General features: G+C 53.3%; 9 protein-coding genes across 9 annotated transcripts; 3 read left to right on the top strand and 6 right to left on the bottom strand.

Annotated features, from left to right (window-relative positions):
• Window positions 1-215: 215 nt before the first annotated feature.
• On the bottom strand, window positions 216-1,988 carry PG994_002911 (LPXTG-domain-containing protein; the record flags this gene model as incomplete). Its single annotated transcript, XM_066854320.1, has 3 exons — window positions 216-927; window positions 984-1,569; window positions 1,664-1,988. Coding segments are annotated over 3 exons (1,623 nt in total), but the record flags the coding sequence as incomplete, so codon positions are not given.
• A 2,241-nt stretch (window positions 1,989-4,229) lies between these two features.
• Window positions 4,230-5,246, bottom strand: PG994_002910 (glycoside hydrolase family 43 protein; the record flags this gene model as incomplete). Its single annotated transcript, XM_066854319.1, has 1 exon — window positions 4,230-5,246. The coding sequence occupies one exon, from the start codon at window positions 5,244-5,246 to the stop codon at window positions 4,230-4,232; it is 1,017 nt and encodes a 338-aa protein (XP_066720174.1).
• A 564-nt stretch (window positions 5,247-5,810) lies between these two features.
• PG994_002909 (uncharacterized protein) lies at window positions 5,811-6,068 on the top strand (the record flags this gene model as incomplete). Its single annotated transcript, XM_066854318.1, has 1 exon — window positions 5,811-6,068. One exon carries the CDS (start codon window positions 5,811-5,813, stop codon window positions 6,066-6,068), a length of 258 nt encoding a protein of 85 aa, XP_066720173.1.
• A 2,146-nt stretch (window positions 6,069-8,214) lies between these two features.
• On the bottom strand, window positions 8,215-10,110 carry PG994_002908 (uncharacterized protein; the record flags this gene model as incomplete). Its single annotated transcript, XM_066854317.1, has 8 exons — window positions 8,215-8,373; window positions 8,448-8,773; window positions 8,829-9,180; window positions 9,235-9,301; window positions 9,364-9,476; window positions 9,586-9,769; window positions 9,858-9,930; window positions 9,993-10,110. The coding sequence occupies 8 exons, from the start codon at window positions 10,108-10,110 to the stop codon at window positions 8,215-8,217; spliced, it is 1,392 nt and encodes a 463-aa protein (XP_066720172.1).
• Window positions 10,111-10,903: 793 nt separating this feature from the next.
• On the bottom strand, window positions 10,904-12,488 carry PG994_002907 (uncharacterized protein; the record flags this gene model as incomplete). The annotated part of the gene is made up of 4 exons (XM_066854316.1): window positions 10,904-11,802; window positions 11,866-12,020; window positions 12,072-12,153; window positions 12,221-12,488. The coding sequence occupies 4 exons, from the start codon at window positions 12,486-12,488 to the stop codon at window positions 10,904-10,906; spliced, it is 1,404 nt and encodes a 467-aa protein (XP_066720171.1).
• A 1,323-nt stretch (window positions 12,489-13,811) lies between these two features.
• Window positions 13,812-14,677, top strand: PG994_002906 (uncharacterized protein; the record flags this gene model as incomplete). Its single annotated transcript, XM_066854315.1, has 2 exons — window positions 13,812-13,822; window positions 14,443-14,677. The coding sequence occupies 2 exons, from the start codon at window positions 13,812-13,814 to the stop codon at window positions 14,675-14,677; spliced, it is 246 nt and encodes an 81-aa protein (XP_066720170.1).
• Window positions 14,678-15,650: 973 nt separating this feature from the next.
• PG994_002905 (uncharacterized protein) lies at window positions 15,651-17,707 on the bottom strand (the record flags this gene model as incomplete). The annotated part of the gene is made up of 4 exons (XM_066854314.1): window positions 15,651-15,738; window positions 15,977-16,952; window positions 17,065-17,391; window positions 17,572-17,707. 4 exons carry the CDS (start codon window positions 17,705-17,707, stop codon window positions 15,651-15,653), a joined length of 1,527 nt encoding a protein of 508 aa, XP_066720169.1.
• Window positions 17,708-20,475: 2,768 nt separating this feature from the next.
• On the bottom strand, window positions 20,476-21,293 carry PG994_002904 (uncharacterized protein; the record flags this gene model as incomplete). Its single annotated transcript, XM_066854313.1, has 2 exons — window positions 20,476-20,690; window positions 20,753-21,293. The coding sequence occupies 2 exons, from the start codon at window positions 21,291-21,293 to the stop codon at window positions 20,476-20,478; spliced, it is 756 nt and encodes a 251-aa protein (XP_066720168.1).
• Window positions 21,294-24,170: 2,877 nt separating this feature from the next.
• On the top strand, window positions 24,171-26,137 carry PG994_002903 (uncharacterized protein; the record flags this gene model as incomplete). Its single annotated transcript, XM_066854312.1, has 2 exons — window positions 24,171-24,453; window positions 24,519-26,137. 2 exons carry the CDS (start codon window positions 24,171-24,173, stop codon window positions 26,135-26,137), a joined length of 1,902 nt encoding a protein of 633 aa, XP_066720167.1.
• Between the last annotated feature and the right edge of the window lie 184 nt (window positions 26,138-26,321).

Below are 26,321 nucleotides of genomic sequence, written 5' to 3'. Positions count from 1 at the left end.
CTTGCTTCGTGGTAATGGCTATGTTCCCGAGGCCTATCTATTTATTACCATGCAATACCAGCCCCCAATACCAGTCACCAAACACCCAGTCCCCTGAACTCCTCGCTTGATAATCGATCGACATGTATCCGCACCGCTGTTGCTCTTTCATATACAATTACAGTTTCATGAAAAGAAATTCATGTTTGGTATGAACATACCCATCAGAGTTGCCATTACTGCCGCCGACGAGGTGGCGGCCCCGCAAAGCTCACTTTGATCTCCTCTGACTCGACGGGACTCCCTGTATTACTACCCCTCTTCCCCTTATTCCCAGCTACATTCCCACCACTGACCAAAACTTTTACCGCCGGCAAGCGGTGCTTCGCGCCGGAGCGCTGTGGGAGGGTCGGCAGGGGATCCCAAGTAGCAGTCCGCTGCAGTGACTGCTGCTCCCAGGCGCGGCTGAGCAGCGGGCTCGCCGTCGACGCGGACGTAGGGCTCGCGTACGGTTTGTTGTTGCTGACACCGTGGCCGGAATAAGGGCTATTGCTGCTGTTATTGTCCATTATGCCGGCGGCGCTCATCTGTAGTTGCGTCACGCTGTAGTCGACCGGGTTGTAAGGTCTCAGGGGTAGAAGCTGGGCCGTACTCTTCGTACTGATGGCGCTCGCTGGTGTGGCCGTGTCAATAGGCGAGAAGCCCTTGGCCTTGGGCGAGGTGGAGTAGTGAACATGATCTGGGACGGTGGGTGCAGCCGTCATGATGTTTTGTAGATTTGGGCCACCCCCGCGGCCATAGCTGCGCTGCTCCGCTTTCTCCGCTCTGAAGCTGGAGCTGGGTGCGATGGACGGCGACCAATAGGGGAGGCGGAGACCGGGTTGGAACCCAGCGCCGCCGTCGGACTCATGTATGCCGTCGCCTTCTCTTCTTGTATAGTTGTGGAGCCTGCCATGTTGTTTGGGGAGAATCTGGGCGATCGAGGCGATAGGTGAGTCTGGCACCTGAACGACAGGGACGAAGCAGGGCGATGGCCTTTGCGCCTATTCGGCGCATCGCCGTTCAGAGAGGCCGCCAGACGCTGGCGGCGGTTTCTCCGCGTGCGGTGGCGGACGAAGATGAGCCCAGCAATCGCCAGTAACAAAACCGCGGCGCCGATGGCAATGCCTACAACCGCTGGTGTCGCCAGCGCCGGCGTCTCGGCAGCTTCAGCTACCGAAGAGGAAGTAGGATCGACCATGCCGATCAGGGGGGGCGAAAATACAGTGTCGTTCAGCCCGACCGCGATACCGGGCGCGGGCTGCTGCGTGCATCCCGCCTGTAACGCCACCATGTAGTTGGCCAGGTACTTCTGGTCCTGGGACACCGATACGCAGGATATACATTTCTCAACGGTCGTGTTATGCATGGCATCACCATCGGCGGCGCAGAAGGCGTACGGCTCGAGGCCGCCTTTGACACTGAGCTTGTCGCCGGTCAAGGCGTTCTCCAGTCCGCCGCACGCCGTCGATGTCGAACAGGGCGTCAACTCAACGCCGGTGGCATTGGGGAAACCAAAGATACAGTAGTCAAACGTGTAGCGGAGATTGTCTACAAGTTTGTCTTGTCAGCGTGCGTGTCTGTGTATAGAGGTTTGGGAGTGTGCGCGCGTGCGTGTATAAGTCAGAGATAAGATAAAACATACAGAGGAACCACCCTTGGTCCGTCTCAGAGCCCTGTGAGAAAGTGCTGTCTTGAAGGCAGCTAAGACACCTGCGGAACTTCTGCCCGGCGGCCGTGCTGGCATAGTCCTTATCATGGCAGTTGACATCTTTGTTTAAGATGTTTGATGAGTTTGGATCAGAGTAATCCAAGTCGTTCGAGTCCACACAGACCGAGGCGCAGGGCGAGTTGGGCGTGACTTGTAAAGCGCTACCAAAACGAAAGGGGAAGAAGAAAATTATAACAGTGAGGGAGAATAAAATGAAGCCATCTCGCCGGGAGATTTGTGTATCACAACACGTAGAAGCCTAGGTAGGTAAGGAATGTCGGGGTCGAGGGGTATTATATTAGAATAGCGTAAGAAGTCGCAATATCATTAAGTTGCCAGCCTGCTGGTAATATCTATGCCGCGATAGTTGGGTATAACATGAAGAGACTAAGGGAAGGAAACCGAGCCAAAGATAGAAACGACAGAAGGAGTTGGACGAGGAACGTAAGCTGAGAAGGTTGAAGGAGTCCGTATATTATACATGTAGATGGTCGTGGGAAACATGGCTGTATCATGGCACAACACACCAAACCGTGTTATGAGGGGCTACTATTTCTACCGAGTACCGCGTTGCCGCTCTCATGTCGTTAGTTGCACAGAATGGATGCCGACGATGCGGTAAGCGTAGTGTTGTCGAACCCACACCAGAACGTGCCGCCCGAACTATTGAAAATTCCCCGGCTGACCGCGCATCGTCAATGGATGATGTGAGAAGGGCATCGGGGATCCTTCCTCGAGTAGTCGAAGGTAGGGCTAGATGTTCATCCGAAAAGGAAATAGTGCTGCATGGATTCCTGTATGTGCCCCGTGGATTGAGCCAACCAGATGGGCGCTACGGAGTTTGGGCTCATTTTGAAGCGCTGTGATTAGATGGGCTCGGCGGTCCTAAATCGGGTTGACAGTTTGGTTGGGTCGCGGGCGGTTACAATTTCCAGAGGCCCAAGATTGAGAGGCCAGCCCCGGATTTCTGGGATGCCACACCCATCATCAGCAACGGAAGCCGAGGCCAATGGGGATCGAGATGTGCCTTGCTTGTTGAGCACCGGCATCATCCGTCGGCAGGCGACGATGATGATGGCTTGCAGATGAGCAGAAAGCTTCGTCCCAAACCACTCTGCACAACAAAACCTCCGAGATCGATCGGAACCGTCGGACTGATGGACAGAGATGAATAGCTACTTCAACCGAACTAATAGCTCTCCGTTTGGTATGGGATTCTGGGAATCAGACAGCCGCGACGAGTCATATCAAATCGAAGGCAGTGATTCAACACTGCTAACATTCTCGACCGCGCGCTGGAATGATGTCAACGAGTCTTCTCGATTTGAGTCAGTAGTAAAAGAACCATTTCGAGCTGCATTGGGCGAGCGAATAGTGAATAATTGTGATGAGTGACGAGTTAGATGCAGCTTGCGTGCAGGAGGGATGCAGGACGACTTGCTCCTGAAGTGGTTGCTGCAGCTAGAGACCAAGACCACCACCAAAGCGCTTATTTTTAGGTCGTCCATCGCACTCACAGCACACTTTCGGCGCCGAGTCTCCACCCTCACTTGCAGTGGTCCATCCACACCTTTATCCACATAGGTACGCAGGGCTCAACCTAGATCCCTTTTTCCGTAAAGATCTACCGCTTTTTGTTAATATGCCTTTTCCAATGCTGCAATGCGGTATCTGCTGATTTTTGATTCGTCCTACTGTTGCAATCGCTTAGAGGTAAGCATATCGCGGCGAGTGTAGAAGGCGCATGCGACGCTGCAGGCGCGCTCATAAACACCCGGTGCATTTCAATTCGCCAGTCACACGCCCGCCATCGATTTCTGATGTATGGATGTATGTACATCTAGTGGCATCTTGCGTCAGTAATGGCTAGTATGCATGACATGTATTGGTGAGGTTGCGACCGAAGCTCCCAAAGAAGAGGCATAGTGCTGGCAGTAGATACACTAGAAGAACTCGGAATCGGTAGCATAGTCTTGAATGAGCCGAGCCGAGAATGTTCTAAACCCTCTCGACCGGTTGTGTATATATAGTTTTTAAATCTATCAATAAGGGTATATAGGGCTATTTCAGCTGTATCATGACCATGAACTCCGAAGACCGCCGCACTCTTAACCATGGCGCGACTGTCTGACTGCCCCCACCCCCGCCCCCAGAGCACTAAACCTCTCATATCTAAGTCCACTGTCCGTCCAAGGATGCGCATAAAATGCCGATGTGGGTATCCCAGCGAGCCGGTCTAGCGAAACGCCAAAGATAACCCCGACTGAGTCCTGATTACTAAGATGGCCATTAACCCCTAGAATGCATACACCCCAAGTATGCCCCATATGAATTTTCCGATAACGCCGCCCAATGCAATGCATGTCTGTCTCGTTCCGTTTGCTCCGACAGACGAGTGAATACCGAAAAGCGAGCGAGGAGGCGACTTCACCTTCCCCAAGCTGACAAACCAACTATGTGGCGAGGCTCCTTCTTGTAATGGAGATGAAGCAGCATCCAATTAGCCGTACAATCCGTTCACTCCGTTGAGAAGGACCTTGTTGCCCATAATGCCGATCTTGGACTCAAAGAAGCATCGCCCCTGAGCGCAATCCGCGTGGAATACGATCGCACTGCCGTCCGGAAGCGGGGTCGCGCCTCCCGGGGCCGTCAACCCAAAGGAGTCCATGGTGACGACCAGGGGTCCGCTCTCGCTCCTGGTGTAGGGTCCGCGAACACTCCTTGAGTAGGCATAGTCGACGTTGTAGGTCGGTGACGTGAAACAGCCCGAGCTAAAGAACATGACGTAGAGCCCGTCGACATCGCGGAAGATGGCCGGAGCTTCCACCAGTGGGCCGTCCGAGGAAATGCGGTCCAGGATCTGGATTGGGTTGCCAATCTTGGTAAGCAGATCGGACCCGACCTCTTGTAGTAATATCGGTGTTGGCACGAAAGGCGCTACACCGTTGTTGCAAGTGCCGCCGTGGCCAATCGAGTTACCGTCAATCTTGTAGACGACATAGTGTTTTCCATCGATATCCGAAAAGCCCGAAGGATCGATGCTGCCTCCTTTGCTAAGATCGCAGTCAAATGGCTTAGCCGATGGCTTATAGGGACCTGTGATCTTTGACGCGGTGGCCGTGCCGACGCAGTGGAACCTAGGATCCGATTTGACTTGTCCAGAATAATACATTACGTAGTTGCCGTCCGCCGTCCGCCGTACATCGGGTGCCCAGGCGTTTGAGTTGGTTGTCCAGGAACCAGTGTTCGGCAGGAGGTCGATGTCGAGATACGTCCAGGGCCCGCCTGGCTTCGAGGCTTTCGCCACCTGTATGTTGTGGCCGTTGCCGGATGTTGCGAAGGAGTACCATTGTCCGTCCTTGTCTTGGAGAATGGATGGATCCGGGAAGTCCATATTGATGAGGGGTTTGTCTCCATCACGGCGCCATAAGTGTGGCGCTGATGGCTGGGGAAGAGCTAGAGCTGCAGAGCAGAACAGCAATGGTGCCGCGAAGCGTAATGTCCAGGACGCCTTCATGATGTTTAGAGGGAGTGCTGAAGGGTTCCAAATATGCTGGGCCTCTTATGTTTGTTCCAAGAGTCTGATGTCGTTGGACGTCTATCTCATCTCCCGTGGCCACGCGTTATATCCAAGATGACAGGACGAGGTTCAGGACAGGGTCTGCTGGTGGCCAGATAAGTATAAACGATACAAGCCGCTGTAGCCCGTTTCTTTGCTGAACAGGGAAGCTATCAAGGAATGAAAGATGAGAAATGAGAGAAGTGTATCGTCTAGGTTTAGGCGTATCCGGCAGACCTTTCCTCGGGAGAGACAGAAAATGTTGACGGGATGTGAGGATCTTATATAAGACCTTAATCTTAGCCCAAAAGCAACGGCGAGCCGCTTGCAGACAGCAGCTAGGTATTATATATTTCAACGTGAGCTGAATCGAGTAGCTGGGGGAACATGCAACCAAGGGCAGGTCTGGACGAAACAGACGAGTCCCTGACAACGAACTTGATGTACACAGGGATCAAGTCGCTTGCGTTACGGCCGGGGGGATATGGGACTCCTGCCCAGTGCCCCCGTATTCTGATCGCCATGGCCGAGAAGGTGGCTTTTTTCGAGCAAAAAGGCAAGTCGAGCAAGGCGCGACTGGGTGTGCTTCCCATGGCGCATGTCCCTCATTGTGATGAACTCAATGCAGGCAGGTACGGAGGACAGACAGGGTGGGGCCTGCACTGCCCGGACGATGGAGCGTCACACGTCGCATGGTCATTGCTGCTCGAGGCAATTTGCGTCTGGCTCATGCTCGAATGCATGGTTATCCTACAGAACAGGTTCGGGGCCCGGGGCTAGCTTAGCTGCTGCCGAGCCTCCTTTCAATCTTCTTCCTCCTCCTCCTGCTGTGTGTGTTGGCGAGGTATCATCCGGCTGGTCTGGCAGCGCGTTGTGACCCAAGACAGCTCATACCGATGTTTCACAAATATTGGACCGGCCAGTGGAAGGAGATTCGTTTGGCCGAGTCACCTGTTTGCGTACGAGTGGCAAAGCAGTGAGTGGCAGAAGAACGGAGTTTGGTTCGGTCTGATGGAGGAGGAAGTGTTTTGCGAATCCACTTGATAACCTTGAGATATGTCCGGGAAGGACTTGGGTTGTTACTCAAAACGGCCGGCAGTCACCCAGTCACTTACTGATTCTGGCCTTGGTGAGGTTCCAAGGCCGTTCTAGAAAGCAGTAGTAACGAGCCGATCGTTACTTAGGTTCCCGTTACAAGCTGGGACACCTAAAACAACCCTAGGCCGCCGGCAAGCCGCCGCGCCAAGGCGATCAACCCCCGTAAGTAATCCTTGACCAGCATTCGACATGGAACACTGCCCATTGACCAGAAATTGGCCGACTGTGTTTGCAAACCCCCGCGAACAGCCGTCGGTCTAGATTGGATTAGACGAGATGAAATAAAACCACCAATCTACAAATTGTTCGTATGATGGACGAGATGCGGGCGGCTGTCGGTCTTTCCGTTTATCCACCCAAGTAATGTAGAGACGGTCCGGAAACGCCATTGGGGTTTGGTTTGCCTTCTTTCTGAACTACTGTAAGCACTAGTTTGCACGCTTAGTGAGACCGTTGAAATGTCAACCTTCTCCCATGTCATCCGATCAGATGATGGTTTTTCAGACGGGCAAGATGGAATCAGAAAAAGGGAAAGTCGCTGGTTCTGACGTCGTGAACGTCGTCAGCTGCAAATCGATATTTTCCTGCTCCATTATAGCTCCTCAGTAGCTTCGCGACGATGAAGAGGCACCCAGCAACCCAGGCACCGTTTCAAGACCACTGGATGCGCGAATTGCTAGAACGGGCACTTGTAGGCTGACTGACAGGTGCTGGGCAGGCGGGACCTGGATGGTTGACTCGGTGGGCAGGCAGCAGATAACCTAGCCTGGCCGGTTGCCATCTGCCGGCCAGGCCTTGTGAGCAGGATCGCAAACCGGCCTGTGGGTGCGCCGTGTGGAGATTCAGGGCCCTGCTACAATGCCCGCACAGGCGCCGAGGTGCCATGCTCCATGCACCTGAATCTCTAACATAATCGGGGTGGCTTGGCTTTTAGATCGTCGCATTCCACACCGCACATCATTATGCCTCGATTACTAGAGTGTAAAGGTCCCTGCCAATAGTCCAAGGATGGGACATCTATGGTTACGACCAACCCCTATCAGATCATGGATAGGTAATGGAAACACCTGCCCAGTCGGATATTTTCAATAGTTGCCAGATGCGTTGATCAGAATCACATGTGTACGTACATGCACGCAACGACAGATAAGTATCCTAGCTTCCAGCTGCAGAAGACGATGCCCGTCTGCCCATCACACTTCACGGCCAGCAGAAGTTCAACGGAATTCTTCGCAGCTGCCAAGAAACACAGCATGGTTGTAGACGCAAGTTAAGACGATATCTGCACGCAAGCTGATCTTATTATCGACCTGGAGCGGGTGATCTCCGTGGCGCCGCAGCTCACGAACTCAACTCCACGAGTTTAAGCCTGCAGGGTCCCCGTGAACTCTAAAGATCAGATAAGATCAGATCAAGAATGATGTCAATCAATGCAACGACTAAGTACCTATTGGTCCAAATTCAAGTAAATCTGTAGCCTCCGAAAGCAAAAGATGGAATGACTATGTATGAAGCAAGCCGAAACGCCTTTTCCGTAATTCCTCAAGCACTATACAATTTTGCAGAGAACGCCCATGTGCCTACATACTGGGCGCAGCCGTCGACACTCGACTTCGCACAGGAACAACCAGACGTCATAAGCACCTGACAGCAGCCGCTTTGGCACCTTGTCCTTGACCTGGCTTGAGACAGTCCAACAGTTTGTTGCTGTTGGGCTGCTGCTGGTTGCTCAACCAGGTTCGGATGCCCTCAAACAAGGGCGAACGATGTAACGCGTCACTAGTTGCTTTGGTGGTCATGTTCCACAAGATGGTATCTAGTTGATAACTCAGTCGGACTCGTCATCGTCGCTATCCTTTCCTCCCTTGGAAGCGCGTTTCGCCTTCTTGGCGGCCTTCTTCTCGGCCTTTAATCGCTTGCGCTCCGCCTTCTCGTCGGCTGTCTCGCCGTCATGCTTCTTGCGCTTCTTGTCCTCCTTTTCGGCGGACTTGACGTTGGGGGTCTCGGCCGCCGCGGGAGCGGGGCGGGAGTGGCAGGGGCGGGAGCCTCCGACATGGCAACATCGGCAGCTGGGGCGGCAGAATCCTCGGCAGGGGCATGGAAGTCCTTGTAGCCAGACTTCCAGGCGGCGGGGGTGGACTCGTTGGGGCGGCCGAACTTGTCAAGCTTGCCGGAAGCCTTGAGCTTCTTCTTCTCGGTAGCCTGAGGGCCAAGTCCCCATCGGCGCGGGTACAGGTCACGCTCCATAATGCAGCGCTTGACTTTTGCGACAACACCGTGATCACATGTAGACATCTCCACTGTGGACATCTGAGCAATGGCGAGGGCGATAGCCTCACCCTTGGTAGTGATCAGGACAACCTCGTCATGGACATCAATGCCGGCCTCTGTAAGCGAATTAGTGAATGGCCGAATCTCAAGGGTGGGGAGCGTCAGGCTTACCATAACGAAGAAGACCAGGCAACATGAGCTTGGCACCGTAGCAGATAGCGTTGACTGTTGAGTCCTTGACCACGATCCTCTTATATCCAACCAACAATGTCTCCAAAGGCTTGATGATTTTGCGGAGGTATTTCTCGTCACTCTGGTTATCCCTCATCCATTGGGCATCCAAAACATCGTGCAGGGTGACCAAATCATCATTCTCAGACATGGCACCGGAGCGCACACGACGGAGCTCCTGCATGTGTCCACCAACTCCGAGAAGGAGACCAAGATGGACGCAAAGCGTTCGGATGTAGGTTCCGGCCTCGCAAGACACCCAGAACACGGCAAGATGGCGGTCATTGTCAAACTATGCAGCCTGTTAGTTCTGACTAGTATGACCGGGAAAGCGAGGTGCACATACCTCAATGAGCTTGGACTCATAGACGGTTCTAATCCGAAGAACTCGCTTGACGGCAGAAATCAGGGGGCTAAAGCGATTCGAGTTAGTGGGTACTTGGTTGAAGATGGCGTTGCGCGAGGGTCTGCTTACGGTCGCTGGAAGAGAGAACCAGTGAGGGTCTCGAGAGCACGAGCAAACTGCTGCTCGCCTCCGGGAAGAGAACCGTGCAGGCGGCACACAGCTACGTATTCCTTACCAGCACTCTGTTCGCGAATTAGCAAGCATTCTTCCACACATCGTACGATAAGCCGCAGGTTTGGTAGTCCTCCTTTTAGACCCCGCTCCAGCAGCCCTCAGAAATGGGTGATGTACCTGTTGACTCTTGACAAGACGGGTGGCACGGTCGATGGCCACAATCAAGCATCCAGTAACCTTGGGATCCAAAGTACCACTGTGACCAGTCTTCTCGACGCGGAGAATTCGCTTGACCCAAGCGACGACTTCGTGGGACGAGGGGTTCGAGGGCTTATCGAGGTTGATGACACCGGAGGATACACTAGCAGGCACATATCAGCAGGCAGTTCGGCCTAGAGCGTTTCGGACATTGCGCGTTCGCAAGTTCGTCTTGGGTGGTGGCTTCTTACTATGACTTCAGGTCACGGTTCAAGGGCGAGCAGCCATTGGGAATGGGCGTGAAGTGGCCGGTCCTGACGAGAACTAGGGTTTCCAGGTCAGCTCACGTGTTATTCGGCGCAATTGGGTAGGTGGTGATCGCGTACGCTTGTCATAGTTCTTGAGCAGGAGAGGGACCTGGGACCAATCGACAGGCGGCGAGGAAGCCTCGGGCTTGATGACGAAGGACTCCTTGCCGGCTGGCACGAGGGCGTTGTCAGCCATGATATGTCGGCCGCTAAATCTACTGAACGGGAAAATAAGATATGCGGGCGACAGTAAGGCGATGTTGTTGTACAGATACTTGGCCGAGTTACTGAACGTTTTGTTCTGCACTTGGACTCGGAACTGTAGCTCTCGAAAAAAAAGTTCCAGATATTTTTCCTCCAGTGGGGCAGAAAGTTCAGCGACCAGCCACAAAAACAGTCTCTTCGCGGTTTAGCGCCATGCCGCTAACCAAACTCGCGCCTCATTTCGCGGTACGATAAGATGCGATGGGCTTATCAGTTTTGGCCTGCTTATCATGGTTCTCTTCGGTTGCTCTTCCTGGATGATTGCCCAATAAAGTCAGTCTCACTTCCAATTGTCGCTGTGCACTCTAGAAGAAACCTTCCAAGTAACCTCGACTGTACTTGTGGTCTTATATAAGAGGTAGGTAAAACTTATAGTCCAGAACACAATTAGTGTTATGTCATATGCATAAAGAGACTCATTCCAGCATCTGTATGGAGTATTTAGACGTAGACTTCTTATCTAGCGACTGTCAAGTCCTTGACCCTTTTTAGGTCCGCCGCCAACTAAAAATCAAGTGATTAACATTGGAGTCCCTGTATCCAGCCTCAAATCCCTTCAAAGCTGCACGCCCGCAACAAAACACTCCTGAACTCCATACTGGTATCTCCCAAAACTTATATCGCTTAGCAATCAAAACCAAACCCTGCGCTCTCAAGCTCGTTCCTCCATATACTTGTTGACCATGTCGATGACGATGGCTCCTTTCATTTGTTGTGTGTATTAATCATTCTCGGCCACGTCTGCCGTAACCTGGATGCTCCAAGACCGGCGCCGTATTCTGGTGGTATTGCTGGTGCTGTTGTGGTTCGTGGTGGGCATAACCACCGGCACTGCCGACGCCCTCCTGCATCTCGTACGTGTCTTCGCTCCCATACCCCTGATGATTATGATGCGGCGGCTGATGATGCTGCTGCTGCTGCTCCCGATCCTTCCCCTTCTTGTCGCCCCAGAACGCATTATGCCCATGCTCCTCGTCAGGACTGATAGCGACCCCGATACCATTCTGCTGCTGCGCCGCCTTCTCCGCCGGCCAGCCCGCCAACGTCGGGCCCTGCGGCCGACCGTCGGCCCCCGCGCTGACGGGGCTGGTGAACTGCGAGCCGTAGGGCGAGAAGTACCGGCCGCCCTCCGGCGGGTACGTGTGCTCCGTCACGGGGGTGATGGGCGACTCGTCCCAGCCGCGCGGGCCCCGCTGGCTCACCGGCGTGTCGCCCCAGCCGTTGCCGCGCAGCGGCGCCTGGCTCACCGGGGTATCGCCCCAGTTGCGCAGCGGCTGCTGCTGGCTGGCGGAGAGGGTCTGGAACATGCCGCTACCCGCGGCCGGGCTGGGCCAGGTCTGCTTCATCTCTTCGCGCTTGCGGAGGTAGGCCTTTCTGCGCCGCTTCCCGTTCCACACGACGCAGCAGCCCATCAGGGCGAGGAAGGTGACGACGCCGCCGATGACGACGCCGACGATGGCGCCGAGGCTGAGCGGGCCCGCTGGTTCATGCGACTTGATCGACGCGGTCGGCGTGGGACTTGAGACGTTCACAGGGTTCGTCAGCGAGAATATGTCTCCGTCGAGGCCAAGTGTTTGGCCAGGTTTGGGAGATACTCTGCAGGCACCCTCGAGAACTTGGAAGACTAGTAACAGAGTTAGTATGGTCCAGTCCGGACTAGCTGTGTAAAGGGGCTCCGGCGACATACAGTTATTCTGAATGTGTCCATCAGGAAGACGAAGCAGACACTCTGAGCATTTCTCGGAATGGTCGTAATCCCATAGAGAACAATAGCTGTATGTAGACGCATTCGTAGACAGTTGGTCGATTTCTATTGCTTGCCGGAAGGGCCCACAGGCAGTACTATAAACTATAAGCTGAATGCAATGTTTACTTGACGAAATCATCTCTTACGTAGTGAGGCATGGATTACTCCCAATATCGTCGTTTCCGAGGTCGCCGTAGATGCAATAAGCCATTGCATACCGCATGTTATCTTTGGCAGACGGTCAGCTTGCTTTGCACATAGTATTCCTCAAGTATTGTACTGGGGTTGGACATACAAAGCATGGATCCCAGATCCGTTTGCTGCTGTCCCGAAGCAGATTTCGAAACATAATCGCTAGTCGATTCGCAGGAAATGCATTCCTGGAAGACCTGGCCTGCAGAGGCGACCTTGTAGTCGGCTTCCTTGCACACAATGTCGTTCTTGGACGTCGAGTCGAGCACGTTCCCGCACTGGACACCGCATTGTGACCCCGGCGCAACACGCAGCGCTCCGGTGTGGGTCAGCAGGACACCGAGCAGGGCGGTTCTGGAAGCCAACCGCATTTTCGCTCTTGTTTCCCGGCGTAGTTATAGAGGGCCTCAAGTCGACGTGGAAACGTTTGAGGGTGTCAGCAAAAGCGCTGTAGCCAGGCTATGCGACCGGCTGCGAACTTTTGCTGTGGTGTTACAGCAAAGCCGGGCATATATCACAGGCCGTGAAACGAAGAAAAGAAATCATTCAAAGTGGCAACCTTTAGATCCGCGTGGCTTTCTCTCTCTGGGCTGGAGAAACGTGGAGAGATATATCGTCTCTAAAATGGAATGAGGACGCAATGGAATCTAGCTTCGGTTCCATGCCACCGGAGGCGCGGTCACGACGGTGATATGCATGCTGCAATGAACGAAAAGGCTGTGATTGGGGTCGGGGTCCTGGGATATCTCGCCCCTACACACCGTGGGATGAAGTACGGTGGTGGCCAAAGAACTCGGCCGGATTGGCCAGCAATCCCCATCTGTGCTCACGGTGTGAACGAAATAGTTGTCGCACTTTCACTTTGCTTCTCTGAGCCGACCCCTGGCCCCCAACCGACTTCTCTCCCTGGCGGTCCTGAACAGCCGCTGGTTGGTGATTTTTGCAATGCAGCCCCCAGGCCTTGCTCCGAAGGGGGGTACGAGCTGACCACTGACAGGCGCAGTAGGTATTGGCTCAGGCTCCATCAGATGCAACATACCCTGCTCAAATTCACATCACCAGCCGAGAGTGGCCGGCAGGCCGGAAAGCGACTTGTGTGGCAGGGGACTCAAGGCTGTGATTGGAGGGCGGCGCAATCTGACCGTGCATTAGTGGCTGGGGTAAAAACATGGATGTGACAGCCGGAGCCCTTGAGTTCACATAATAAAAAGGGCTGATTCTTACTACTTTCGAACCAACAGCAGTGAAGATCGTACGAAGACGGTGCAGTCATCTGGCAAATGGCACGAGTTAGCCTGACTGCTGCACGACTGACATGGCAGGCTGGGCCACCAATTGAGGCCCGGTCCGTATCGCTCGAGAGCCTTGCACGCGCCGTTGCAACCGAACGACACATTTTTCCCAATCCATCAGCCGAGCGGAACACTACTACTCCCTTGCCCAATACCACTGACCGCAATAAGCTGGCAACCAACATCTTAACATATTATCGTGCGCTATTGGGGATAAGCTTTACATTCTGTGCTTATCGTGATGACTTTGATTGCATCTTATGAGATCCCCTAGCCGCCTGTTGGGCTTTCCGTACCCTGCAGGTAACCGTCCGTATAAGAGAATTCCAGCTTCGGAACTGATCCTGCCTGTTACCCGCTGGCCCGGTCCACCTTGTATCTCCCTTGAAGAGCGGCGCCAAAATGGATCTCCAGTACGTCACCATGGGGCCGTTGCTAGCTATATGTAAGTAAGTACTTTGGAGATGACGTCCATTTTCCTTACTCTTACGCTTCCCGGCGGCGGCCCGGTCTGCATAGCTCCAGTTGCTCTCGGCACGTAATATCCCTTACCATCGTGGTCCACCACAGCCCTGCCTCCTCGTACCTGAAGCCACATCTTGTCAAGTAGTAAATGTTTTGGATTCTCACCTCATCGTGGACAGCAGACCACGGGAAAGCCTGACGGTTTAGTACTCTCACCTAAAATCTACGTCAAGTCCCCCTTGGTCGCAGGAGTGAAAGTAACTTGAATAACTGATCCTGTTGAAGGCCTAACAAGGTGGACTCGCATGCATTTAAGTTAAGTTCTCATGACGGAGGTGGTCTTATATAGCTAGTCTAAAGAAAGAAATGAATATAACCTCAAAGTAGATGGAATCCCAGTAGATAATGTGTGACAAGATATGTCACCTCCCTGAGATCCAGGTTTTCCATCTATCCATCATGAAATATGCATTGTTATGCTCGCTGAGATGTACATGTAAGAATCCAATTTCAGTAACTCCACGCTTACCTCCCCTTATTCAGTGAAACAGTAATATTCATTCATTAGCACGATAGGATACATCTACCAAACTGCACTCCTTGGCCTCAGAATCTCCTCTTTCAACTGTGCCCTGATAAGGTGGTTCGAGGAATTGGCTTCTGGTGCGGTTAACGCTGTTTGGGGTATCAAGTCATCGTCGTCGCCGGGAAAGAGGACCATGGCCTTTGGTGTTCGTGGCTCGAAGGGCGGCAAGGCTGGCGAGTCTTTTGGCGTGACGGCTGACCTCACCGATGACCCATGAAGGGGTGGAACAGCTGCCCGTGATCGCACTGGAGTCTGAGTGTCATGTTTTGGCTGTGACTTGACCTGAGGCGGTGTCTTAGTACCAGTGACTGTACTAGACTGCCTGGAGGCCGAGGCCTGTCTATGCTGTCCATGAACGGGGCAGCTTGGTGACGTGCGTACGATCTCAGTCTCGACAATGTCTTGTGGCGTCGGCTGCGGCGGTGAAGCGCCATGGTGATCTGCGCCATGGACGGGGCAACCCGGGGACACCCTGATTACCTCTGTTTGGAACGGCTCATGGAAACCATGGTTGGAAATGGATCGTTGTTCACGCGGACGACCACGCGACATCGATCCATCAGGGCAATTCATTCCACGACGGGATTGAGACCTAGTTGGCGGTACCACTCTCTCGCCATCAATCGTTGGTCCTTCAACATCTGGCTGCCGTCCGCGACTGATCGTTCGGGATTGAGCACCGTCACTCATGGCCTCTGGAATGTTTGGTGCTTGGGATATGTACATAGATCTTGATGGTGGTCTGTCGGCACGGCAATTCTGAGTTACCCGATTCCAGACATCGCCATTTCGGGAGCTAGGTCTATCAGTGATAGAACTACTCCGACCATGATAGCCAGCCCGAGGGCCAGGGCGAGGTGAGCCGCTGCCCGTTCTGTTGAACATACTGGTGGGCACCTTCTGTTTGTTGGCTTGGTCTAAAACACTTTGACTGGCCCCAAGAGTGAAGGAATTCCTTGACAAGTTCCCCTGCCTGTGCTCGGCTATCAGATCCTCTGCCGTAAGCAGAGGGCGAGATCGACTGGCATTGCGCGACTTCGGCGACGAAGGCCTATGTGGCTGACTATCATCGCCGCTAGAATTGATTGTACGTTCAGCGGCAGCTGAGCCAGGGCGAAATGACATTGACCCCAGTCGTTGACTCAAAGCGTTGACGTCTGGGCGCTGAGAGAGTGAAGAGTCAGATCGCTCTAGACGTCCGTTTCTACTGGCGTTTCTTGACTTTGGAGATTCTGGTCGAACTGGCTGGTTCTCATCAGAAGACGATCCGTTGGCCTCCTGCAAATCAGACCCGCTCTGTTCCGAATTCTGAGGCTTTGAGTTAGGCGTGCTTGAGTTGGCTTGTCTAACTTCCTCAGGGGCTGTTAGCTGTCGTGCAATAGCATAGTTGCTATTCCGACTCTGGGTAGCCAAAGGTGCCCTGAAGTTATACGTTGGCGACTCAGATAGGGCTGGCGTCCATTCTCTCCTGTCCATGGATGATTTAAGCATGTGCTCATCTGGCAACCAGAAGTACCTGGGCGAAGCAGGTGTCTGTTCCTCGAATGGTGTCGTCGGTGAGAAAAGCTCATGACTGATAAGCACGTGTCCACCAAAGATGCGCGCATCACCGGTGGGCTTCGCACTTGGGTGGGGTGTGTCAACATGGGCGACACGTGACTGGGATTTCTTGACAGCCGTGATAGGAGGATCAGGATCTTTGAAGTGAGGTCGAACAGATAGTGGCGTGGGACTTGGACCGGTTGGCGTAGGGACACCAGGGCTCAAGTCCGTGACTCCGTTTGCAGCGTCTTGCTGAATCTTCGCGGCAACCTCGGCCAAACTGGGGGAGTACGGGATCTTAATCTTTGGTGACTGTGGCTTATTCTTTCGTGTTGCAGGTTGAGTGCTGCCTGAAGTGTTTATCGGATTAGGGGCACGTAACTCGGCACTTTCCACAGATCGATTATTTACTGACCCGGGCGGATTAGGGGTCGACGTAGGAGGTTGAGGTGAGCTCGGTTTCTCCTCTGCAGGTGCAGGAGCTGGTGGCGGCGGCTTCATTGCATCAGATTTGTCACCAAGTTGAGACGAAGCAGCAGAGTCCCCGTCGGGCCGGTATATGAGCTTGGCGTAAGGGGCGTTGTCTGTGTCGATAACAAGCAATTCCTTTTCACCACGACCAAGAATGCCGTAGACATTGACCTCACCGTCTTTGATGCCAATAACAGCACTGGTCCCAGCATACACAGCATCGTCCTCGATTCCAGTCCTGTTGCAGAATACGATAATGATCTCCCCGTCGTTCTCCGTTCGAATGAGAGGCTCCAAGCGCGTGACCCAGTATGTCAAGGTTTCCATGTCAGGTTCCTTCGGCATGCGACTGAAATGGCGAGCATCTTCTCTAGTGTTCCACGCCATGCTGACAATCACTATGTTTGACTCTGTGTCGAGCACGTGGAATGCAAATTCGAATGCATGCCATGGTGCTTCGAACTTGTAGGGACTGACATCTGTTAGCAAACAATCAGTAGATGGGGCTTTGTTCGTGCGACTAACTTCAAATCCATGCCTATAGCCGAGAGTCAGTATCAAGTGCTGTCTGAGAATAGGGGCTGTACTCACAAATGCCCATGGAGCAATTTCCGAGGCCGGGAATGTGGTCTGTGAAGAAGCCTTCTGTACCTTCCAAGGCCCATGTCTCGTCTGTATAGTACAAGTGGCTTTTGCGATAGTTGGCTATCGTTTCCCCTTCACCGTTCACCACAATGAGAGAGTTGTAATACTCAGGCGACGTAGGCCATCGCGAAGCAACATCTACCTTTTCCGGGTAGCCTACTCCGACGACGCAGTTGTACTTGAGAGCAGTTGTGCGCGCCCATAATGAGCTGATACCTGATCCAGAAGGTTCAAGATACGGCGAGATAGACTGCAAAGATTTGAAATTGTATCCTGTAGAGTAAATATGATTAGTTGTTGGTTACTTATATTTCTGTCTCTTGCGAAGAGATGGGTGTAATGATGCGGCTGTTTCGCTCTGACTGATGGCTATTGGGTATCGGCATGCCAACTACCAAAAGCAAAAGCAAGCTTGCAGTGCCATTACTTATTGAAATGTAGAAATCGACATACCCGTAAAGGCCAGCTCGGGAAGTACCAAAAGGTCAAGGTCTTCAGGGTTCGCTCTGCTCAGGACAGCATCGGCGCGATTCAGGTTGTTGTCGATGTCGCCGACCTGTGGGGCGAATTGAAGACAGGCTATTCTCATCGTCGCGCTGCCTTTTGGAGGGGCTCCTCGATCCTCAATAGCAACTATTGTGCACCGAAGCTCTCAAGTCCTAGGGAGCCCCGAGCAAGCGCAAGAATCGAACTGGTTTGGAAAGAAACCACGAAGCTGGCCGAGTCGACATGCACGGAGAATGACGAGGACTTTGGGTTTAGAAGGGAGACTAGGTTAATAAAAAGCATGGAGGGGAAGGACCCAAAGGTTTAGAGTTGTGGGACACTCAGCGCACTTAGAGGGAACTGGTGTCGTCCGACTAACCGTGGCAGCGCTTATCTCGATAATCCAGCAGTTCCTTCCCAGAATATCTGCCCGCCACTACTTTGCACGCTAGCATCGCGCCACACTAAATTTAAGTGGCTGGTGATGTACACGGTCAAGAATGCCTGGGAAGGACGTCTGGAAGCTCGATTGGAAAAATATGGGGGTTGAGCGAGGTTTTGTATGGGAAAAAAAAAGTCACCGTCTACCACATCTAATTAACCGGCCACAACGTACCAATAAAAGAAAGTGAGTACACTCGGGCAGTCGAAATCGGATGTTGATTCTCGTGGTGTACTTCTTTTCTTTTGAGGAAGCAGAATGCTGGATGCTGAGGGCCGGTCGGGAGGAACAGAACCTCGCTCAGCACATGTTTCCCGAACGGCCCTCAGCATCCAGCATTCTGTTTCCTTTAAAAGGAAAAGAAGTACGCCGCGAGAATCGGCGTCTAAGTCTACTTGGCCGAGCGTACTTATATTCCTTTTACCGGTGCGAGCCACCGGTAAAATCCCCTGCGTACTAAGGGCGCCAAAAGAGCCGATTTCCAGCCTATTTCAAGTTAGCTTTGAGTTAATTCTGACTGGATTAACGTACTAAAAGTGCTCCAACGGTCTCCGAGAGACGAGCTTTTTAACGGTGTCATTTTTTATGTTGTGCGACCGTAAGTTGTGAACTGATTGATGAGTGACGGTTGTGGTGGTGGTGTTGAGGGCTCGCCGAGCCCACGCGGCCAATCTAATCGAGCGTTCAGACCAGCCAGCGCCAGTCGGTCCTTTGCATGCAAATGTTGGTTTTAGTGGAGTCCCCATACAAAAGTACATCGAAGCCACAAGCCAAAGACTAGCGCTGGCTGGTCTGAACCTTGAGATAAGGCAGCGCGGGCTAAATCGACGGTTTTAGACAGCACATCACAGCTGCCACTGCCTCTCCTACTAGAAGGCCTGCAAGGCCCATTAGAATTTGCCCTGCCATCTCCTGGTTATGGAGCGTAGCCGTCCTGCTGGGAATTCAATGTCGGCACTCTGTGATTGGGTATGAAGTATACTGATTGGTTGACGTGATGACAACCAACTGCAACTCGACATTAACCGCCGGCCGCTTGCAGGGGTTCTTCGCAATGGATCAATCAGGTTGCTCCTCCGTCCCTCCCCGGCCCTCCCAATTTAGAAGGGACCCTGGAAGCGTTATCGTTCAACTCCACAATCCAGCCCTCTTGCCCATATTCTACTCTATCCATCCATGCAAGACCGTGCTAGATGTTTGCCCGGGAACCGAAGGTGGAGAGCAGAGGCTGTAAGTCTCATACGACTGATCAGCTATGCATACTGCTCGTGGCCCTCACCCTCTGTCCTTACACCCTTCAACACACACGTTGCCGGCCTGACCATTTGCCGCTGTGTCTACTTGGCGTCTTTCACGCAATTCTCTCGGACGCAGTTGGTTGAGATATGTGGCAGTGTCCATGGAGAAGGCCAACGTTGTGTTCAAGTGACCCGGCCACTCTTCAGCTAACTGCTTTACTTTTTAGAAAACCTATGATCCTCGTCCCTTCGTTATACTCCGTAGGCAGACTTGCAATGAAGGTCAAGGGCATCTTAGGCAGGAAGGCATGACCCCGCTCATTGACCGGCCCGAGAGGCAGATACTGGAGAAAAGACAGGTAGTAAGGCTGGATCTGCTCTCGCTTAGGTACCAGCGAACGTGACCCAACTTGAAACCAACAGACATCGGACACCATTGGCTTTGATCCTTCGACAGTCTGCCCCTAGGCGCTGACGGATGCGCTATGAAGGTTTCCTTGGCCGACCATGTAGGGAAATACGCCCACGCTTCAGAACTGCCTCCCTTGCACAAGGAAACCTCACTGCCGCTTGAATGCCATCATCGTCCCCGAATCAAGAGACTCAGGAGTCCACACGATGGGGCTGAATTCATACCATATATTCACGCCCTAAGTATCTAACACATCCAGCCATTTAGAACGATGCTGATCGCGCTTCATAATTTGATTTCACTGGTTTTTATCGCTCTGAGATGTTTTCATACTGCACATCATTGCCTTGTATCACAACAGCCACATGTACCTACTCAATATGCAGGCTGATGCCAGGGGTTCAGTCCAGTCACGGTGCCAAACGCACAAATGCCAAGTTGACAATCTAGAAAGTCGGTGGATAGTATCCTCGTTGATGTAGTTCCATACTTCAGTCCAGATGTCTTGTGACCCAGATTCGAAAGTCTGCATAGTAAACATTCCGATCATACCACTGTCTCGATGCATTGGGTTCCGCTCAGGTGGCTTCGCTTCAAGAGCAGTTACAGTTGGACACAGGTTCTGGGCCGGCAGACATCGGGCCTTGGGCGGCATTAATTCTGGGGAAGCCGAAGAATGCTTCTCGGTTACGTGCCGGGCTTGGTTGCATGAATTAGTCTTGCGTGTCTTCAAGAGAACAATACTGCATTCGGTGACTCCATGTGAGATAGTTCCATACTTACGAGACTAATGTCATGATGCCCGAATCGGTTTCGTTCACATAACCCATGGACGCGCTCCATTCTGATCCTGTACACTTCTGGTCATACCAAGACCAGGTCGACAGGTTGGTGTTCGCAGGGCCTTCAATGTGAAAGTTGCAGGGCACCTTGTTCTGCTTGTCATCCTCGATGGTGAAGCCCAGATTGAGCCAACGAGCCTCCTGATTGACGACTACCCAATTGATTAGCATCAATGCGTACAATTAAGTACGGTGATTCTCCTCAATAACTTACCCCTGACCAAACTGGAGATCTTCCAAGTTGCCGCATCCTCGACGGCCCCATCCCTCTTATTGTATACATGAGCACGGCGACGGCGAGCAGCGTTGCCCGTGATGCGATAAGCCTCCTTATCCTGAGACGGAATATGGCCCGAGCCGTTATTGCTGTTCAGGGCCACGTCCGAGTAGCCGAAGTACGCCTGAGCGTTTTCGTCGGGGTTGACAACGCTAATAACAACAAAGCCCTGGTTGCTCCCGCCGCCGCCGACGGCATAGTGGGACGCGCCGTCGGCGCAGGCCACGTCACCCAGGTCCTGCTTGTCGCAGCCGCGCTCCTTGGTGCCCCGGACCGTGAACTGGCACAGCACTGGGGGCCGGGCGCCATGGTACTCGGACGCCGCGATCGTGAAGCTCCAGTTGCACGTCGTGTTGTCGGGGCTGCGCTCCCGGCAGACGTTGTCCAGCGTCCAGGTGCCAACGGGCGGCTGGTCATCAGCCCAGGCTGGACGAGCGGACACGAGAAGCGAAGCGGTCACGAAAAGAAGAAAGCGCATATTGAAGTTCGAAGGTGAAGAATGAGGGCTATTTTATGATCTACTGATGCTTCTTGTGGATGGCCAAACGACCTCGAGGTTAAGTAGCGATTCCCACGCACTTGTTATATACATCATGATCCGCAAGCAACACAGCACATCCGACTAGCCTCAAGTATACCACTTTAGTTGAAACCCCGCCGGTCCAAGGGTGACTCTTTGTACGAGATGCCGAGACCCTTATGGACTCACATGCGTATAACCGCAAATGCAGTCGTCGTCCAGCGAGATGACCCTGGAGTAACAAACTTGAACATCACGCCAAAGCGATTACGTGTCTATGGGACCACGAGAGGACAGAATCTATATAGGAAACGCCGAGATCATACCGTGCCAACTGCTCTGCCAGTGACGCGTCGTCTGATATCTACTCTGAGGGCTCTGTAATGCAAGCGAGCCTTGACAGCAAGTTTGTGTACGCGATCCTGATTGCTTCTTGCTTGTGATACTTGGGAAACGTCTAGTCCGTTTGCACTTATGCTCAGAAATACCCAGGGAATGCCTGTTTCTACATTATACACAGATATCAACTTGTTTCCGATAGGCAGCACATGTCTCATTCTGGGGCTGAACAGAGTATCTACCGACCATCGTGCCGGGCACGGAACTCAGACATTTCTCAGGCGATCATGCACTGCTCCGTGAGTCTTAGGAAATGACAAACATCGTCAGACGAAGAGCGCCCTTGGGATTATTGCCTTTGCAGCAATTGAAACATATGGTCCAAGGGAGAGGTTGCTGGTTACACAGGTCCTGACTTAAATTGAGACGTCGTCCATCCACGCAGGAAGAGAAAAACTTCGGAGCTGAGCAAACAACCTGTCCAACTTGGTATTGACAGACGACACGACAGAATGACTGACATATGCGAACACAGAAGAGAACGAAGGGGTACAAACCTGATCAGTCTTCTTCCAAAGATACAGTGGCGTGTCAGCACTGGGGCCAGTCGTGCCATCAGTTTATCTTTCAGATAGGTGACAGCTCAGGACCGGATTGTATGGCGTTGTCATCGTGGTTATCAAGCTGTGAGACTGCCAACATGGTCTTGTATGAAGGTGTATGATACGTCGATACGAATATGTTTGTGGGTTTGCATCAGACAAGAATAGGTGTTTGGTGAGACGGGAGCTCAGGTGCTTACTCCGAGAAAGATGTCGGTGAAGGTACCAGAACAGCCAGGAGTTTCCGATGGGAAAGCACGACCATTTTATCCCCATTGCTCATCATCAACCAACGTCCAACTTCCAACGTTGCTTCTATTTCTGTCATCATCTTCTATCTTAAGCATTCATCGTAATATGATCACCCAACCTAATCTTGCCGCCATGCACGTTTATCCCTCATTACTCATGTCCAATGTTTCTCGATTTAGCATCTCAAGGGCCATCGTGGGCAAATTTCCATTTCTAGTGCATCCGGAATTTGCATCCTGCCTGCATTAGTCTCGGACGTCAATGCAGCCACTGTCACAATCACACGACTATTGATATGCATTGCCGCCAGCGCGGTAAAGAGGAGAGAGAGGCGCGCGTAAATCGTTCGATTTCTTCCTGGCCAGTGCAAGCGGGGAAGGAAGGAGTTCTTCCCGGGGGCACGTTCTGGTTTGTCCCAAGTCAACACCCAAACTGGCTGCATATTTGTCTCTCTCTTTCTCTGCGCAATCGGCTGGTAAACGGATTAATTAGTTGACTGACTGCAGGTCAGGATCGTGTCATCAAAGAACTTCGGGGTTGCAGTATCTCTGCAAGTGGGTGCCCGGTGGTTATGGATCACATGAGTGAGATAAGATATCCATTCCCGGAAGCAGCAAGTCCAACCCCGCCGCCCAGTTCGGTAGAACATCATCATGGCATGGCCAAAGATCTTCCGGCCACCGTTGAGTAGTCGTAACCTACTGGGCTAACTGATCTGCGAAACCAAAATGATCTACGTTTCGTTTCTCCTCATTCTTGCTTGTTTATGCTGTCTTGATCAGCTCTCCACAGGCTGCCTTGGAAGATGCCTTGGGTGCGCTCAGCTGGTCCGGGAGGCGGCCGCATATCTGGCCGGCGGTTGCGAGGGGCTCGTGGCTGTCAGCGCGTGGGTCGGTCGTGCTTCGCATTCTAGCGCAGCCAATCTTTCTCCTCTGCTTGGTCAGATCCCTCCATCTTTTGTTTCTTCCCACTTTCGCGCCCTCGTCCACTCACGTCCCGTCTAAAGCGCCAAGAGAGGAACTTTGCCCATGCGCGTGTCTTTCTGTATGCATGGCAGCGTGTCATTGGACAGCCTCGAGTGTTGCGTATGTAAGTCCCTTGTCAGTTCAGGTCATACCGGGTCTGGCGTAGGGATTATCCCCATGCCCCCCCCCCTGCGAAGAATGGCGGCCAGAATGTGGCCTATTATCCTCGTGATTGGTCCAGACCCAGCCGTTCAATTTGGGCCACAGTTATCCGTGCCTATTCTGAGAAACAAGACACCCACACCACGAACGACGCTGCGAATAGATCAGAGCCAAAATACTCCGGGGATAGCGGCCTGCACAATACATACTGACAAGGTGGGTGTTGAGCCGCTTGGCTTGTCTTGGCTCTTGACAAATCGATGGAGTGCCGCATGTAGATAGACATATATTCTTCTTACATCCGTCATCATGGAGGGTTAATTATCCTCTTGAATACAACTCGAGGTTAAAATTCCTTCAACGGAGCATCGTTGTTGTTATACAGGAGACTTCTTCAAGGATCGTCATCGTGTATCTGCCATACCATGTTGAGGTGTATACAGTTCTAGAATATCACCACTTACACTCCTCCTAATTTCCTCCTTCCTCCTCCGGTGCCTCGGACTTATACGAAGATGTTGTTTCGCCTTGACTTCCTAGTCGGCCTGCTGAGCCTTACAACCGTGTCTCTCGCTCTCCAGGTCTCTCCGAACTCGACGTGTGCCGCCTTGTGCTTGGATACGCCAGAAGGGAACCCCTTGGACCCCAAGGCGTCAAACACGAACTACACGGATATCTCCTGCTTCGATGACGAGTACTCGACTAGCGCTAGGGGGCTCAAGTTCAAGAACTGTGTCGAGTGTCTGCGAGACAGCAAGGACGTGGGTGGTGGGGAGAACGACATCAGCTGGTTCCTCTGTAGGTTTTATTGGTTTACTCTTGAGTATGGAACGACATATACTGACTGGTTGGCCCCACCTCAGACAATATACGCTATGCCGTTGATGTCTGCATGTACTCATTTCCGGGAACGACAAGGAATATCAGCTCGCCGTGCGATATCAACTACGCCTGTGCCCCGCTGAAGAAGTCCCTGATCGCTGGGAACCTGGATCCGGTCAACGGTGCTCAGTACGACTACTGTTCTGCAGATGGAGGCAAGTTCATGGGGCAGAACCTGAACTCCTGTGTGCAGTGTCTGCAATCCAGCACGAACCAGGTTTACACATCAAACTGTAAGCGAACCCGTGTTTCATACATGTACGCCATACTAACCAGGGATGGCCAAATAGTCTTGATCGCCCTACAAGCCGGGTGTAAGCAGAAGCCCGCCCCGGGCCACCTCCTCGGCCTGAGCGGCTCGCTCTTCAGCACCGAACCCCTCGACATCATCGCCCCGCCGGTCGAGGAGGCCAGCACGAACGAGGACGACACCTCGTCGCCCATGACGACGGGGCCCATCGTGGGCATCGCAGTCGGCGCAGCCCTGCTCTTCCTCGGCGGCGCGGCGCTGTTCATCGTGTACCACCAGAAGCAGAAGAAGATGTACAGCTTCGACAACGTGCGGTCCGACTACGACCCGCGCGGCGGCGGCGCCGCGTCCATCTCGCCGCCCATGTACGGGGGGTTCAGCGGCGCCATCGTCGCAACAGACCACAAGAACAAGAACAACAACAACGCCATGTCCTCGTCCGTCGTCAGCGACTACGAGCTGCGCGCGCAGCAGGCCTACGGCGGCGGCGCGGCCGCCGCCGCCTCCAACGCCGACTACTACGACAAGATCGAGGAGGAGATGCAGATGCGACACCACAACTACAGCTTCGACCCGAACAAGCCCGGGTTGGGTCCCCAGGGCGCGCTGCCGACACACCCGGCCTACATGCCGCACGCCAAGTTCCACACCTCGAGGCGCGGTCCCTCGCCGCAGCCGTCGTCGCAGCTCTCGCAGCTTTCGCAGGTGCAGGTGCCGCAGCCGACCGCCGCCAAGTCCAATAAGCCCGACTCGTACGCTCTGCAGGCCTACCTGGCCGCCGCCGAGGATTCGGCCGCCATCAAGATCCCGCCGCCACCGCTCGGCGGGCCGCCTCGATCCTCATCGAGTCGCAGCCATTCGCGCGGTCCGTCTCCCGCCGACGGAGCGCCCCAACAACAACAACAACAACACTCTCAACGAAAGGGGCCGTCTTCCTCCCTCTCCATGTCTACCTCCAATACGCCCCTGAAAGCCCTGCGCTCACCACCGCCCCCGCCCCCTCCGCCATCCAAATCCAAAGTACCCTCTTTGACCCTCCCGTCGGTCCCGCGGATACGCATGCCCAAGAAGTACGCGCCGCCCCAGATCAACATCCAGGAGGCGACGCCCATCATTGGGCCCAACGACGACGAGGGCGACGACAACATCTCGCGCCCGATCGCGCGGGAGGACGGTGGCCGGTTCCCCGAATTTAGCGTGGCACGGAGGACCCCAAGCCCCGACACGCGATCTGAGGCTCCCTTGATCGACCCGGCGCCAGTTCATCATACCGTCGTCGTTGATAGGCGGAGGCGCTTCCACTATGATGAGGTCGAGATACATACGGGAAAGAGTACGTTATATGGCTGAGGAAACCAGAGTACGGTATAACTCATGGATATATGATGTTATGATAGGAGCGCGTTTAAACGTTGGTTCGGTTTGCTTTACTGTTATAAAATACCCAGGGCTGTGAATGGCATTTCTGGCAACGCTATCAAGCGGCCGGATGGCGGCAATGTTTCTTCAAGAGGGTCGGGTTACTTGGAATTGC

The sequence above is a fragment of the Apiospora phragmitis genome, assembly GCF_038363925.1.
Source record: "Apiospora phragmitis strain CBS 135458 chromosome Unknown utg000003l:1.0-2676785.0:1.0-2680665.0, whole genome shotgun sequence".
Classification (NCBI taxonomy): Eukaryota; Fungi; Ascomycota; class Sordariomycetes; order Amphisphaeriales; family Apiosporaceae; genus Apiospora; species Apiospora phragmitis.
The sequence above is the reverse complement of the archived record's forward strand: the minus strand, read 5'-3'. Positions and strand labels throughout refer to the sequence as shown.